At 31.8% G+C, this 18327-nt stretch overlaps 2 protein-coding genes across 2 annotated transcripts in view; one reads left to right on the plus strand and one right to left on the minus strand.

Annotated features, from left to right (window-relative positions):
• Window positions 1-258: 258 nt before the first annotated feature.
• Window positions 259-15185, minus strand: LOC137932663 (cilia- and flagella-associated protein 69-like; the record flags this gene model as incomplete). The annotated part of the gene is made up of 19 exons (XM_068776294.1): window positions 14984-15185; window positions 13890-14041; window positions 13260-13446; window positions 11943-12185; window positions 11340-11468; window positions 11003-11132; window positions 10472-10611; window positions 9941-10095; window positions 8401-8585; window positions 7568-7731; window positions 6950-7175; window positions 6683-6794; window positions 4372-4488; window positions 3716-3827; window positions 3379-3509; window positions 2572-2679; window positions 2137-2267; window positions 762-822; window positions 259-402 (listed from the first exon to the last, which is right to left on the minus strand). Coding segments are annotated over exons 1-19 (2829 nt in total), but the record flags the coding sequence as incomplete, so codon positions are not given.
• Window positions 15186-16690: 1505 nt separating this feature from the next.
• Window positions 16691-18327, plus strand: part of Nost (Nostrin) — a 51248-nt gene continuing 49611 nt past the window's right edge. The window contains exon 1 of the mRNA XM_068771408.1: window positions 16691-16889. The gene's annotated coding sequence lies outside the window, so the exon portion shown is untranslated. The remainder of the gene's footprint in view (window positions 16890-18327) is intronic.

The raw sequence follows: 18327 nt of genomic DNA on the forward strand, positions 1-18327 counted from the left end.
TCAGGAGGTTGTCAGAATAGTAGTTATAGTCGTAGACCTGTAGTTATCACAGTCGGTGTAGACGTAGTCAGTCAAACAGCAATATATGATAAGATTGCTGTAGTCATAGGTGAAGCGATAGTCAGTCTCGGTCAAATAGAATAAACTATAATAAAAATGAGTTAAAGGTACTACTTGTGCATCTAGCGGAGAAGTATATGTCTTCTTTATTGGTGACTTTATGTTTTCTGATAGTTCGCATCGACGTTTTTGTGCCAACACGGCGTCATGGAGAAGAGCATGCGATATCTGGAATCTATCAGATGAGCGTGCCATACAGCGTACTTCGCGTAACGCGTCCAAAGCCGTGTTAAGCCTCACGCGACTAAGAAATTCATAAAACGAACATTCAACCGCTTCATCCTGCAAAAAATATATTAAAATGTTTTTATAAAAAACTTAGAAATCACAAACCCAACAAAACCGTCACAACAGGCCCGTTTGTTGAATTACATCCCAGTGTCATAGATTTCTCTCTAAGAGGAGACTAGAGTGAAGTCTCAACAGTGCCCGAAAATAAAGCGGAATATTTTAATTCTACCATAATGTTCATTATTTCTACCAAACTAACTAACAAATGATAAGAAAATACATCATTAACTGTTGAATAAAATACAACAATGTTTTGGCAACGTAAAAAAGAAATATTATAACTATTAAAAGTAATAATATTCTGTTTGTGGTATGAATTGGAAAACGCGATCTCTACTTATTAATGTTACCTCCTTTTGACTTTTTTGCAAAATGCGTTCCTGCATTTTCTTTATTTCTGTTCCCCATCCACTGGAATTATAAAAGACTAAATTATATATATATATATATTCTCTCTATTTACTCGCCTGTACGATAATGCAATGGTTAACAAAATGTCACAACACTCGATTAATAAAACAGTGTTAGTGCTAGATTCGTGTATTGGTAAGTATATACTTTTGTACATACATAACATTATCTTTCGTAATAATCAATAAGCCCCCATTTACATAAAGTGCATTTTTAAATTTAAATAATAAATTCATAGCGCAGCCGTAGTCACCTACCTTAACACTTTAAACAATGTTGGATATTATTAACAGCGCTTTGATGTTTCGGGGCTATCTAAATTATATTTACATCATGGTGGCAGCGGAACATGTTTTTCGATCACGGCTTATAGTTAAAAACTTTTATAACAAACTCATTTTTTGATTTATTTAATTTTGAATCAAGCATAGTATACGTTGCAACGTCAATTTTTTTACATATTACTTCATAGCAGTGTGTGCCTTACATTGACTTTAAAGAGTTTCTATGAACCTCATTTCTAACACTCAAAATCATTGCATGAACTCGACTTTAGCTTTATTTAATTTCGTTATAATATCCGGAAGGATTGTCGTAGGTGTTACTCAGATAGTCGAGAACATTTTAAACCGCGTAATATTATTGATTGTTAACTAATTATATTAGCATTTTAAAACAAGACAGATTTGAATTTAACACGAAGAATAATTACTGTACCTCGTTTAAAAAGGTTACCATGCTAACACATAATAATTAATAACAAGATTTATTATCCTTGTTTTTGTAAATATTTACACTTCAAATATTTTATTTACTTTTACCTCCCAATGGTTAGTGTGATTAGTAATTTGTTTATGTTGTAAGTCCCTGTTTAAGTAAAGGCTTCTCTTCCATTAAAATAAAGTTATGTTTCGTGTTTAGACTACAATTTATTAATTATATTATCACTAATGTTGTGATTAAGCCGCTTTGCGGTTATTATAGTTCAAAATGGCGTTCGATCATCCCTATGCTAATGTCAACAACCAAGAACAAAATGAAATTCCGCCCCTTGCTATTAAATAAAATACTTATAGCGTTGTCACGTTTATGGCAACTAAACCAGTGCTAAGGTAGTGTTAGTTGAGTCGTAAACTGTAAGTTCTATCCGGTAGAGGCGTAGTTTCGTGTAAATTGAGCAACACTATTGTTTAAAACTGTGAAGAAAACATCATGAAGAAATCGGCATGTCATCAAGTAAATCTATGTAAGACTTGAAACATTCTAAAAAAATTGCTAAAATATTATTCCTAGTAAAATAATGAATAAACTAACCGCTCTATTTGCGAAAATTCTTCAAGGGTCTCAACGCCTTGTGGCAGTAATCCGGGGCATAATATCTTCGCTTCAAACCAAGTTTCATTTAGTTTAATTGTTAAATAATGTGAACAAAGGAGAAGGATTATCTGGAAATTCGTATTTTTTATCATTAACAAGTTTCAGGTGCAATGCATTAATCTTAACCAAAATTAAACGTTTGTTTTGAGATCTAATCAAAAATTTTAAAACTAAACCCGCCAGATTATACAACCGGTGACGAGTGAAATTATTGATTTTATAACAAGAAAGTAATTTCCACTTTACCTCTAACATATTTTAATTATTTTAAACCTATGGCATGAATTGAGAAAATCAAATTTATTAATTTGTTCAAATTAATATTAAGCTTAATTTGTTAAAATTAATATTAAAATTTAAAACATCTAGTACCTCATCTTGTGGTGGCAACTTGATATTCTTATACAGGTTGTAGGCTTCGTCAGCTAATGATACTTTAAAGGCCAAATCTTTTGAAAGCATGTGAAGAAGAGCGTACACCTAAAATTTAAATTATTTTTAAATACGTAAACTGACATTGACACCAATAAATGCTACTAGAAGCCTATCATGACGTCGTTACTGACAGATCAAGACGAAAATTATTAAAAATAATCATTGTTTTTAAATCCATAATGACAGTAAAAAGTAAAATTCACGTTGAAGCTAATTTGGGAATTTTTTTTATTGTTGGTCAGTTCTTAAAACATTCAGTGTCACCAACACAAACTTTTAAATTGACGTGCGTGTAGCTTCTATTTCAACCTAATGTTTAATTAGTTCAGTTGTCTGAAATAATTTGAAGTATTACTTTTAATTTCAGTTTATATTGAGGTTATGTTCGTTATTGATTTCTCGATTCTAGCTACTACCTAATCTATTACCTAAACCGTAATAGAAAGAACTAGTTGGGAAGACTTGTACATTGCGATTTTAAACTAATCAACAATGAATGTCTTTGCGAGAAAGCTTTCTATCGTGTCATATATTCGTAAACGGCGTAAACCGTTTAATAATTTACCAATTACGTCAATAAAAAAGTTAAAAGCAGTAGTTGTAGTTGTGCGATTCGCTCATATAAATGATACATAACTATGATAATCACACAAAAATTATTGGCTTAGATACCAGACTTAGACTTACTTATTGGCTTAGATTGGCTTAGATTACCAGAGATCATTTAAATAAAAAAAGCCTTACCTTCGGCATTCTAGATCCAGCTAAGTCAGCCGCCGGCAAACATTTTAGCGTCTTTCTGCTAAAATACTGTGTATCATATAGGGAACATATTTGTTCTAATAACTCCCGAGACATCAGTGGACACTCTAAGTCTGTACATATGTTTAAAAGTAGTTTTAGTTCGAATTTTTATGTAATAAATTATAAAATTAAGCGCTGAAGTTATTAAATAAATGGTAAATTAAAATTATAAGAGGTATATATAATTATACAATATATTTTACGATCGGTCCAGTGCGTATTGGTTGACAATAATTCTCGTATCTGTTAAACTAAGGGAAGTAGAAGAAATACATACTTTGTATTATGCCATAATTATCCAATTTTATTTTGTTTGCATCACATTCATCACGAAATATTGCTGCTAGTAAATTTGCGATCGTAGCCCCTCTTCTTACAACATTTGGTATCTAAACATCACATACGTCAATAAGTACCCAAACCAATACTAATATTATTTCAGTTATATTTTTATAACAGTAAATAATAGAGTCGAGACGGGGCGAGATGGGGCCACTAACGACAGGCCTTATAAGAAGGCTCAAATTCACTCAAAGAGCTGTGGAGAACGAGGGTTATGCTCGGAGCTACGCTGAAGATCCAATCCAGGATTGAGGAGATGCGCAGAATAGTCATGGTTACTGACTGCATTGTTAAAATCGTGAGAAGTCATTTCCTCCGGCAGTGCATGACCTGTCAACGTAGCGATTTTTATCGGTGGCCTGTGCAGTGGGCGTCTATCGGCTGATACGATAATTATGATGAAATGATATACAGACTATATAGCTAATAAATATTATTAAATGTAAATGAAGTCTGTCGATTTTTAATGTTTACTTTTGTTTACGCGTTTTATTGTTTACGCGTTTTGCTATAAATCTTCTTTAAGTAACCGGAACTACTATTACCACGCCATGATACGTTTTGATTTCAAATAAAAATATGTGTACATACGATGTCCGAAGCGGTAGAGCTAGCTCGCCATGTGACCAATTGCCCAACTGCTTTGCCGGCTCGAGCCACGTCGCATAGAAGAGCAAGGGCGAGACATTGGACAGCAGGCCTGCTTACCTATGTTTATTATTATAGCGTTTTTGTCAGATTTTGCAGAGGCTATATTATCTAGTGTTGCCGTAATATCATGTTTTTTTTCACCGCTGCTCAAATGGCATTTGCCGATTTCGCGTGTTCTAGTCGACATATCCGAAACAGGCTCAAAGGCCACTACGAATTGACGTTCTGTTTGCCGGTTGGCTAAGATCCTTCAACCTTTTCGATTTCTTTGTATCCCTTGCCACTATACTACCTCTCTCCTGCCGGAGATTTATATTTATATGTGGCAGTATATTCATTTATATCGGTTAGTGGGGGGTACTCTTAAGTCCCCGCGCTGCCCTGACGTGTTGGAAAAAGACATGTACAATATTTAAATACTAGTGCATACAAAGTATTTAAATATATATTATAAAAATTTAAAAAGTATACGGATCACATTTGAAGTCTCATTGCAACTTGATGAAAGTTAGCATAGCTTTTAATTTTCTCTCTGAATTATTATTCCTTTTATTTACTAAGCTTTAGCAACTAAGAAAACGCAAAAAGGGCTACGTAATACTATAAGATATTTATTTTTAGGTCATTTATTTATAACATTTCGATAACAAGCAGACTTAATGATAGCGAAATAAACATTTTTGAAACAAAACAAACATTATCCATGTTTTGTACCTATTTTTGATGTTGCCGAAAAACAGATATTTTAAAACATTTCCAATACCTGTACGAGGAGATCAGAATTAATGGTTTTTTCCTGTTTTAGGGCATGATAAAAGGTTATGAAATAATTACTTTCTGAAGAATCTTATTACTATTCATGATCGATGTCATAGTGATAAAGGGAGGACAAACAGTCAATTCAACTAATCAATGAGGATGTTACAATCTTCTTCCTAATCCTCCTTGATCAGAAAATTGTTTATAATAGAGTTAGCGGATAGACGAGAGGCCCGCATATGTTTATGTTCCAACTTCAATTAAGAGTCATAATCGCTATGAAACTATGTATGTTAACACGAAGTTATAGCTTTACTCAAGAAAAAAGGGTCCATGAAATAAAAATGGGGGTCCACGATAGTGGATCTCGACACATACATACACTGATAATACCTATTTACTTACATCATACTATATTATAATATCAAAACATTTACATTATTTATAAAAGTACCTTTGAAGTTATAAAAAATATTATATATGTTTATAAAATTGTGTAAGTTGTAGGATGTTGGTATTCGCTTTGTGGTCGCCATACATGTTTATTTAATGTTACGTATATTTAACATAACAGATATAAAATTTTATTTTGAGTAGTTTTAATTTAAATTCAATTAATAAATGTATAAATTAACATGTGTTTTTTCTTTAAGTTTTTAACACTAATCGTCACTACAGTTAAAAGTTTACAGGAAATCATTATCAAGAAAGTAGGGGGTCTACCCAACACGGAAAAACATGGCAAGGGGTCTACGACAAAAAAAAGTTTGGGGAACTCTGTTCTAGGCCTTCGTTTTCTTAATTTTAATCTAATATTAAAAGTATATTAATAAATAAATCTTACTATAGTATTCAAGGGCTTTTTATAAGCAACACCACAAAAAGTGTTAAATTTGAATTCAAAAAAGCAACTTTGGAGTTTCTAGTCGGCTCTTCTCAGGAGATCCACGTTTCGAGCAGGTTGTAGCTTACTACTTCTAATGTTAAAATAATAGACAGTCAAAGTGCTTGGAAAAGCCTACTTGGATTTGCAGAATTTAAGTACAAAATCTTCGACAATATTACGCGTTCGCACCTCGGTGTATCTCTCTAGTCCAGGGCTAAAAAACCGTTATACTCAACGAGCCAATTTAAATTTTAAAATGGTTTGGTGGACCTTACATAAAGTACTACTTAATAATAAGCTAAAAATGATATTTATAATAAACATTACAAAATGTAAAATTAAAAAAGTAATCTTTTCATTCCGTCTTGTCGCTTGCGTATCGCATATTTGAACAAGTCGCTGTGTTAGTAACTCGTCACAAACTGTTTCGGTTTAGTATGTACTACCATTTTGATTTAATTTTATAAAAATGTATTGCAATTTTCGAAATGCTTGGCGTGCCGCAAAAAAATGCTAAAAAGCCGCAAGCCGCCCGCTGGCCCCGTGTTGCTCTAGCATAATAGTTCGTAGAATACCTCAACAACTATGCCAGCCGACACAACTTACCGAAATTATATCCAAAAGTTTAAAAACTCCATCATCGGCGACAAAGTTTGCCCTGTACATATCATTCCAAATGATTGTCTCCCATATAAAATTGAGTAACGATATTATCCACCTGGAAAGTTATTTTATAAACGTTTTAAATAAGAATAAAAAAATGTACATTTGTAGTATGAATGTAAAACAAATATTCTGTATTCCTATGGAACCTTTTTAAAACGTTGTATATAACTTGATACATAAATTTTTCGTTGTATTAAAATTCATTACCTGTCGCTTATAAGAAGATGTTTCTGTAATGAGTGAAGAACGATGTTTATCATTCTCGTTGATAGAGTTTGCACAGCAGAAGGCCATTTGATATCGGGATACACACAACAACTTAAACGCGAATTTAATACAATAGAACTGGTCAGAAGTCTTAAACACAATGTTATTATCACTTGGCTTTTTTCCACTGGAGGCGTTTTCTGATCTAGCAGATTGTGACAGAGACCTAAAAGTAAATAACTATTTAAAATTGATAAGAAAAGCTGCTATCACTTAGTAAAAGTACAATCTACAGACTAGGTTCCCTGATAAGCAACGCGTCTGTGATTATTTTGGTGTGGTCTTTGGATGAATTTTGGTGTTTATTTCCTTTAGTAAAAAAAGAAGAACTAGTAAACAATAAATAATTTTAACCCGTATTGAGAGAGAAATATTTTTTGGACACGGTGAATTCAAAGCACTATACGTCAAATGTCTATTACATTTTCACTATTTTGAGACTTAATAATATTATTGTTGTAATGCTCATAATTATAAGGTTTTTTCAAACTTTATTTCTACGGCGATTAAACGTTATAAAATAAATAACAAAAATTTTTAAGGGTAAGAAATACTTACGAACAATTATAATAATACCGTGACTATCAAATAGGTCTTTAAGCATAGTTGAGCGAGTTTCGCTTTTCCTTTGACATGTAGCGACTTGCAGAACCCTCAGGCACCAATATAAGACGGATAATTCATAGGGACTAACAGAATACCATTCAATGTACCACATTAGTCTGAAAATAAATAGAGATGCAGCGTTAACGCGTAAACAGTCAGCATTGGTGGCAACTATAGCCAAAATACTTTTTAGTGTCAAACTCAAATTACAAAGCTTGAAAGAAGTCGCTGCGATTGCGTTTGCATCAAATATATAGAGTATAGTATAGAGATATGTAAATTCTATCATCTCAATCACACTCGAGGCTTTCGTATTCCTCGCCACCAAGAAAGAAAGACGATGAAGGAAAACGTGCACGGGTGGCAACTCACCTGCATCTGCATAACGCGTACTTAAGCTTTATTCTTGACTTTTTAGCTTTAGATAGCCCAAAAGCTGAAATTAACTTGATCTTGTCGAATACGAGTAGTGATGCCCAGCGGCAGAGGACTGAGACATGCAATCGTAGGTCTCCGGCTTGATTCCAAGGATACAATCTTATGTAATTCACATTTTGTTCATTAATTATATAGGATTGCCACTGCCCACAAATAAGTTTTCTGAGGGTGGGCAGCAGCGCCATCTGCGTACCATAATACCGCACTGCGATCGCCAACCTACCTGCCAGTCGTGGCGGCACAGTTATATTTTGGGCTAGCCTATGCCTTGTAGTAGGCGTTTGTCGACGAATATGTAGTGGTAGGCCATGTTTTCATAGAAGCTTTTAAAACATGTTGAAACTAACCGTCTTATTAATCCATAATCTTGAATTAAAGGTAGAGATGCTATTGGTAGAATGCAAATCAGTGCTTTAAAGGCAGCATCTCTTAAGTCTGCATAAAGCGACGAAGACCAATGGCGTCTCAGCTTGCATAATAGAGGATCCAAAAGATACATTAAGCCTATAAGCCAATGTCGCGATGCCATCATCTGTAAACACATTCAGAATTAATAAAAATTAAAATTTATTACTTAAATATTTGCTATCATAAGTTGGTACCGAAATCTAAGAGTATCTGGTAGTGTGTCGTTGATCTTTGCAATTTTTATATAATTTATAACATTCTTCTTTCTTGTTCTTCTTTAATTTGATAACTTTTGCTAAACCAGTTTTTGTTTTTGTTCTCAGTATCAAACTGAACTTTCGATGAACATACATATTTTTCCAAGCTATTGACAATATTTGCTTTATGCAGAGATTTCATTGAAACGTTTTGGATTCAGAAAAAATTAGCTATCCTTATGCCTTTCTATGTTCACTGCTAACTAAGGGCTCTTGAAATTAAGGAAATTTTGGAATTGATTTATTTTTGTTTTCGTTCGTTTCAATTCTTAACACATAATCGCAATGTTTCAGTAATGATTTTTACTTCCTTGGTAACTAACTAACCATCTTATACATTTTTTATCTATAGATACCGTTAAACTATCACGTGTGCCTAGCCCCAGGAGTATCTAAACGTTTGGTAGTTTTTCGGGGCACAATTAAACTAACTCAGTCTTGTTTTTTCCCATCGTCAGTTCTCTTAATGATATGAAAGAAATTAAAATCTAGGAAGTTAGCGTAGACTTAACCCAAACCAGACTTATGTTTCTCGTGAATAATTTGGAGTATATTTTGAGAGGATAAACACACTCTCTCTATTATTGTTTTTACGGCCTGACAAAGAAGCGCTGCTACACTTTTTATTTTACACTCCCTTCGATCTTTTTCTATGTCCAAAGCTAGAAAAGTAAAGCAAGGTACTTTTTTTTAATTCAAACAATTAATGCTTTTATGGGTAAGTTTGTTCTTGATGCAACATCTGCATTGCTGTGACGTTTTAATTTTAATTTACAACAAAAATTATGATATCTATTTTTTGTATAATAATTATAATGTCAATGGGAAATGGATTTTTTTTTATTAATCATTAAGTAATTATTTATGAACTCAAACTGAAAACAACCAAAAAAAAACTCAGTATCACCTCAAGAAAACGTCAAATTGTTTAACGCGTGTTATTAGAAAGTGGCGTCTATTAAGTTAATAGTTGTTATTTAATTTTAAAATGACACATTTAAAATGAGAGTATTGCTTAAATAATATTATTGGTACTAAAATTTTAACAAATGTAGAATCTTTTAGTGTTTATAGTCAAATATCAAGATCGATAGACTACGTTTTTGCGATCTTTGGGAGAGGCCAATGCCATGCAGTGAAAGTTTGAAAAGTTTTTTCAGTAAATAATTAATATAAAAATTTTATGACAAATAAATGATTCTTAAACACTTAAGTTACTTACAAATTTATTGTAAGGAAATGTTTTATAGAATTTTACGCTTAAATACAGTAAATCCAGCTTGAATCGTACATCTGGCTGACTAGTGTTGAAAATAACCGATCCTGTCCAATCTTGTTTTACTGGTACTTCCGTTTGAACAGATAGCGACAACACATCTATAGATATAATAAATAAAATGTATCTTAAAATTACTTTACACGTCAGCCTTTATTTTGAATCTGTTAAAATTTATAGTTTAATTTCGGTAAGTAAGTAAATGGTATTCAGAAATTAATTAGTTCATGTTATTTGAAAAGTAATTGATTGTACTAAACAATTGAAAAATAATTGCTTAGAGACACGTACTATGATAGAATAAATAATTATTAAAAAAATAATAGATAACATTGCTTTTAGTTTTTTTGTGTACATAATAAATATGTATTAATTCTTGTAAATACAAATAAAAACTTGTAAAGCGGTCACAGTACATGGACCATGCCACCGCATAGTGTCATAAATATTTAATCATATAAGAAAACCGTAGCATACCAGGCATCAAGTCGTTACCAAAAGAAGTCAAACGTTCTCCAAAACAATGAAGAAGACAAGAAGCAATAACTGTAAGAGTGATTCTCTCGTGCCGATGATCCCTCGCGCGACATTCATATCGGTACGCCCAAATGAAGCACCTTTTATAACCAAATAGAGAAATGGTAATGTAATGTAAAATTATATGTTGAAATGAAAAACTCTTCTAGAGTTTTTCATTTCAACCTATAATTTAAGGTAGAAATTATTTCGACGGCATAAGTGAGAAACTAACTTTAGTCGCAATATATAAATTAGATAAGAAAAGTCAGAGGAAGACTCTGACTTTTCAAGAAAACAATTTCATAAAATTTAATCTTTCCTTAAAATTTAAGCTTTGGTTGTTGAATAAATGTCAGGTAATAAAATATCAAAAATTGTTTTACGTGGACCAAAACATTAGAACTTAAAGTGTAATTTTGTATCAAATACAAATTGCAAGAACAAGTTTTATGGTGCAAGCAAGAACTGAGGAAACAGATTAATAATTACCTTTGGCTATATGTATCAGGACAAGGGATTGTTAAACTAAATTTAGGGTTGTCATCCGTAATATTTTTAATCGTTTTTAATAAAACCAAGAGAAGTGACATAGTTGTTGACATATGTTGGCTGCTTGCACCTGTGAAAAGGTTATAATATTGTATATATTGACTATATCTATCTTTGCAACCTCTTTCTCTTTAAGAGCATTTGAAAATTGAAATATTAAAACACGATTAATTAAGAGACAACAGATTCTTAATTCATTTTTTATCCAACAATCTATTGCATGTTTGTAAAAAATAAGGATTAATTATATTAATTATATTCACATTACTATGTTTACCTAATTTTATATTAATATCTTGTGGATCCAAAGGATTGGTGTCGAAAATGGGCAAAGCTCGATCGGGGAAGTATGGATTGAAGCGAAGAAATATGTTTTCAAATATGTTATTATTTATCATATATAAACCTGAAATATGCAACGACATATTTTGACAAAACGTGTATGTATGTATATTTCTAATAAACATCACTACAAAATTTATTTAAAAAAATATATTTATAAATTTTTAAACTTATAAGTAATTCTAGTCCATTAGTTTTATTAACTGCTTTCATTAAAAAAATTATTCAGATAAGACAACTGATTGTCTTGTTCTTCCAAAATTGGATATATAATACTAATTGTGATTTATAGTTCATAAAATCTCTCACGCATTAGGTTACAAACTGCTCATCTTCATCACACCTACAGTTCATCATCATCATTATCATAACAGCTGTTAGACGGCCTCTTGTAAGGATCTCCGCGAGGACCGGTCTTCCGCCTAAAGCGGGAAGTGACTATGCAGTCACTTCCTATGTTAACTATGTCGTCGGTTAGTTCGTAGTTGCCACCTTTCGTCCCCAACTTTCTCAAGTTTGTAAATAAAGTAACAATTACAATTATCGACTTGATCGCAAGCTAATAGAAGAGCAAGCTCTAGAAATGTTGGAAAACGATGGCATGTAGCCAAAGCCAACATTCTAACAATGGTTTCATTCAGATCTGTCGCGGCAGCGAGGGTGACATTTAGACGTAGATCGCCCTGCCCACGCTGAGAATCAGGGGCTGATAGATGCCAGATAAGCGCCTTAGAAATCACGTCGAAATTATCATCTTCTACTATTCGTATGAGAAGGTAACCTGGAAATATAGCATAAATTTAAACCTTTTTATTAACAATATTTTTAAATACGATCAAAATATGTTTAACAAGAACAATATTTATTAAAAGAACTGTTTTTTTTTACTTCAATGTTAATTTAAAACTAGTCTGTCGTAATAGAAGACCAAACCTTTTTTTATCGAGGTCAAAACTAAAATTTACTAACACATTAATAAAAGTATTTTTTAAATCTAATACCTAACTTTAGACAATGAGAATAATCTAATAAAAAAGTTCTAAAATCTATTAAGAATTGGAAATCTTGTCTTTAATTTATGTTTAAGGATAAAAAAAAATTCATAGATCATTTTAAAAATAATATAAATAGAATTCCACTACGAACAGTGAAAATTTTGAATAATTTTTAATTTTGTAAAACAATATTTTCAAAACTTGCTGCTGGTTGAGCCATCTATCAAAATGTAACAAGAGTACAATACAATGAGAACGCAAATCAGTACATTTTTTAATATCAATGAATCGTTGCGTATATAATATATCATATCGCAGTAGAAAGTTAAGATTGAATTTAGAATGTTCTAGATTAATCATAAGTAGGGCAGGGTACGAAGTGGGCTGAGCGTTCCATCGTGTCGTAGGCATGCTTACTATATAATATTAACGCCTCTAAAATAGGAGTAAAACCCCTTCGAATACTATCACCGTTGTCCTCTTTAACCATAACAATTGCGCGATGCCGATATCGCTCCTTGCCGTAAAGGTAATGATTACACAGAATAAAATATTTAAAACAAGTCAGTATTTTAGTTGAAAAAATTATAAAACAGTGATTAATTTTATTTAATATTCCCGATAAGTTAAAATCCTCCATTATTTGAACCGTTGCGAATATTTATTATAAAATATTTTAAAACAATCATGTTCGACGATAATAATACATTTACTCAATTCAAGATTTTAGTATTATGAAAAAATTATACGGTTTTCCAAAGGAAACAGTAGAAAAGAAAATGAAATACGCTCTATGTATATCATTACATTTTTTTTTCCACACAATTATACTCTCTACAGATAAATACAAGAGAACTAACCCATAAAATTTACGTAACTCGTCAAAGATTGAAAGTGAGTTGTAACATCTGAAGCCGCATTTAATAATATAGGCTTATTCATTGTACGTAATAAAAGTTTAAATTCTTCACGTAAAGGGTAGTCGGCGGACAAATTTTCACACAGATAGTCTATTATTATGCAAACACTATCTAAAAAGTGAATGTTCTGAGGATATTTTAAGAAAAATTGGTTTGCAGTTTTCCTGTTAAATGCACAAAATTAATACAATTTACTTTAATTGATTATTATTTTAAAATTAACATATTTATAGAATACTTATAGAATATTTGCCTACTAGAAGCAGAATTAAACATTTTCAATAAGTTTATGGTTATAATATTATATAACTTACTGATACCCACCAATCGATGATTTTATTAGAAGAAGCGAACTTTCCACGTCTAATGTAGTTTGAAAGTAAAGACGTAGATTATGATGTTGAAAACACATACCTTCATACTTTCTCCCAATGGTTTGTGTATAATATCTGTTTAAATCATGGGAACGTACTATGAGCGATGTACAATAAACGTTTTGGTGCTTCCTGATGTGAAATTTGTAATTGATAACCATTCACATTTCTAATTTACGCAAAATGAAAAGGATACATATCCATATTTTGCGATTTCCGCAAAATCTTTCAGATAAGATTGTAAGCGGTCAACATGTTGGTTTGCGACAGGGTCTTGCATCATGAATACTAAAGTTTCGGTAATTTCCCATCCAAGAGTTGGTGGACACGGATCGACCCATGATTGATCTAAAATTTAATCGTAATAGACGATAAAATATTTAAAAGAACAATAATCATATTAGTGTAGATCATGTTTTGGGTGTTTCCCTTAACATTTTCAAATTTTTTTATACAATACATTATTTTATGCAGAGAAACAGATGGTTGCAATTTTGACTATGCTATCGGTTTTATTATTGTCTGCAACGGCTAATTAGTGACAGTTGTATGTTCTGTATTATACGTGCATGTCTTACCATAAAAGCAATATATTTGAAAAAAAAAACTACATGTTTTATAAATTTATCCATTAGCTTTTCTTAATTAATTTTGTATTTATCACACTAATTACGTTTCATGAAAAAAAAAATCTTATGATTATTCGTCGAACTTAAACAAATTTGAGAATTTTTAAAACGCTTTTAATGAGCTGTCGACGCGAGTTATTGATATGTTTGTCTATCGGAGGACATTATTAAAAAAACAATCATCCCCCCCCCAGTTTTTAAGTACTCTGTCATCCTGTTTTAATGATGGCCTGACTGTTGTGTGTGACCATATAATTTGATTGGCAAACAATGGATATCGTTTGCAGGTCAACACAGTGGCACACGAGAAATCATATATATATATGACAACAGATTAAAGGTTATGTAGGCGAGGGAAAGTTTATTGAGCGTTAGGACTAGCATTTCATTATGTTTATGTAAATTACATATTTATTAATATATTTGACTGCGTGCCATTGTTCTATCTCACAGTAACCGCCATAAACTTTCTATTTTTGTACTTCTATTACGCAGAAAATAAAACATAATTAAATTAAGAGTGTAATATAAAGTTCTTTACCAACAAAAATGGGATCAATTTTTTGAGTTAAAAACTTTTTTTGTATTTCCTCTTCAGTATATTGTTTCCCTTCTGATCCTTGTACACACTGAAATGTTTCAGATGACGAAGAGGACGTACTGGGCAAATTTCTTTTCATCCTTATTACTTCTAAACTGTTTAATCTTATGAATTCATCAGTTTTAATATCTCTCTTAAAGTATTGTGTATAACTTGGTGCTTCATTATTATCTCCTTTAGCATTTCTGTAAAGGGATCGATTTGAATTCGTTTTCTTGGAATCTCTTTTAGGCAAAACGTTCGATGATCGTCTTTTCTCCATTTCAATGTAGAATAATTTCACTCAAATATTCTATACAATATAATAAGGGACAACATATACGTAAATAAAAATATCTATAAACATTCGTTTCGTCAGTTGACACTAAGATGAAATTGACACGCATTAAAAAAAAAACAAGTAGCAAAGAGTCCGCAATGTTGAAAATTTTTTAAATCTTCTGTGATACATAATTTCATATTATTGGCAAAACCAATGCAGGTCTTTCGAACATAGTTCGTATTTACTACGTTCACTAAAAGAAAGTCATTCGGTGTAGCTGTGATTGTTGGGAAAGATACAGCTTATCGCGATATGTACCCTGCAGAAACTTCACGCTAATTCTGTCACCATCGATAGAATCACAGTATATGTACCCATCTTTACAAAACATGTCAGGTCCACAGTAACAAAAGTGTATATTTCCTCAGGATTCAATTTAAACAGACTCTTCTTTGATGATGAACCTTTCTTTTTTTTACTCAGAAATTTAATAATCCTTTACAGGAAATGACGAAGTAGTCAAACTATTATTGACTAAAACTAAGTAAAATATTATGTTATATTCAGCTAACAGAATTAATATAGCGCTCCTACAATCGCATTTTGGTAGGAGAAAGGGATAGTTGAAAATAATGGACGACAATAATGGCAAACAATAATAATGATTATACATCAGGATACCTGTTTTGAAAGTATATAAGTAACTTATTTATGAACAATTTTTCTTTCATTTCGTTAACTGTCAGTGTCAACATTTCCTAAAAATATTTGATGAATATTTTATTTCATCTTACATTAAGATTATATTACTTTATTTTAATAATTAATTACATTCTTTAAAATAATTTCTAAAAAAATCATATTCAAGTCAATGTGCGAAGGCCAATTGTAAATTGACAGTTTACTATTAACGTCAATGCATCCTTAACTCTTTATTACTAACTAATGAGATAGTTGTGTTTTATGATGTCAACTCTGTCCGGCCATAAAATATAATAACTTTTGAATTTAGATTGATCCACACGTTTCAAAATACGATAAGTAGCCAGACTACTACATTCTCTATAGAATGACATTACTAAGGAATAGTAATTTTGTCACTAATTTCCTACCTCTACCTGTATGGCAGAGACCCTTTAGATTAAATTTTCAATTTATTTCGGATATCATTGAATCATCACGTACGGTGAAACATTAATTGGTTACACCTAGGTGCCGCTTCTTCCTATTTAACAAATATATTTACTAATTCGATTAGATTAGAACGTTCAGTAAAGAGCTATCAACTTCACATGTTTAGTAATAAAACAAAAAAAGCGTAATGAATTCGGATAATGAAAATCATTTAAGATACCATATAAAGACTAGACTAATAATAATAAACACACAAACGCAAAGGTTGCTGGCGGACTGGACAACTGGCATTGCGGATGCACGGTTACACAGCGGTCCAACGCGGCGACGTTCACTCTATTGGCCGACTCGGGCGGCGCAGTCGACTCAGTCGCAAGAAGTACGCGCACGCGTTCGCGCCTTATGTTTACGCGCTGCCTTTTTATCTCTCTCGCTAGTGTTGTTTGTTAAGATACTAGTTTTTTTGATCGAGATATACAAAGTGTAATAATATAAGTCGACTAGATACAAATTGTGAGTGTAAACCCTTTGAAAGTTATTAAAAAGGAGCAACAGTTTTTGCATATTTCGGTGAGTGCTCTTGATGTTTATTTTAACGTCCATCTAACCTAGGTAAGCGTTCTGTTGCTTACTATTTTATTATTTTCGTATAAGTTAGTAATTACGTTATTGACGATTTTACTATACGTAACTAGCTGTATAAAAGTTTCAGTTGTTCTCAATGACAAAAAAATAACGTTGACGATATATAAATAGAGGAATGAAAGTGTGCATGCTTGTGCAAAGTAATTAATACTCTATATAAAATGTGGGAAGCAAGGTTGAAATTGCTCTGTAAATTTCCTTAACCACATTATTCTACTCCATTGCTACATATTAGAATGAAATTCAGCGTGAGATGAACAGGTTATTAATACAAATTACAACTTTGAATAACATCGTCAGCAGAATTGTGTAATTTTTTATGATGACCATTTAATGAACATTTAAATGAACTAAAAATATTTAACGAATACGGTTTTAATTACATCTAGGTATGCATGATAGTGTACAGACTTTTATGTTTGCAATCAATAAAAATAGTAGTTATGGTACATGCTTACTGTGAATTTTATGTAACAGGTCTAGAAAAATCTCAATTAATTAAATGTGCTTAATAGCGTTGTGCTATCTTTAAAATCTCTCTTTATAAAATACCTTATCGAAAAATGTTAGCAAATGTTACCTATCGATGTATAATAATGGAAAACAACGTTATTCCTTGCACAAACCTAAATAGCCCCGCGTTGTGCATTTCACCAAAATAAATAAGAGATTGCATTGTTTATTATTATATTTCAGTCTAATAATTTTACCAACTACGGTGTCCTTCAAACCGGAACACAGTATACTTGAATCCTACCGTTTGATGGCAGGAATTATCGTCACGGTTGTACGCAACTCTTTTTGACGGTCGTCATTGTTGCCCTACTGACATTTAAAGGTTTAACGAGCTTCAGGTTGCATAGCAGAAAAGAAGCTTTGCTTAGATCTCATTTTAAGGACCAAGGTACGAGGCCTTCTTGGGGAGCCATGGGTCGGACCATTTTCGATATTATTTTAATTAATACTGCTCACCTAGACGCCTTAATGAAACACGGCAAAACTACGGACAGGTGCTAACCGTAACGTAACACAAATTACGCCAGGAGACTCAGATATAGGTTGACAAATTAAATAGTATTACCTATTGTCTAACGGTAAATCCATACAACTTACCAGTAAAAGAAAGAAAGATCATTGTAGATCGTAATAATTGCAATCAATAAACAACATTTAGTGATATACAAACTGTGGGACTGATGATTTTTTATAAATAATTAAATATGGGTCATTTCATTGTTTTTATTTATTATCTTCATAATTCGGTTCAAAAGGTGTCGACGATGTTTTGTACCTGAAGCAATAGATCAGCTCTCAATAATATTTTATATTATTAATATTTCCAATAATTTAATTTAATTAACTA

This window comes from Battus philenor, unplaced genomic scaffold (assembly GCF_028537555.1).
Source record: "Battus philenor isolate CCGP_79_NKW_IND1 unplaced genomic scaffold, ilBatPhil1.0.hap1 SCAF_1, whole genome shotgun sequence".
Lineage (NCBI taxonomy): Eukaryota > Metazoa > Arthropoda > Insecta > Lepidoptera > Papilionidae > Battus > Battus philenor.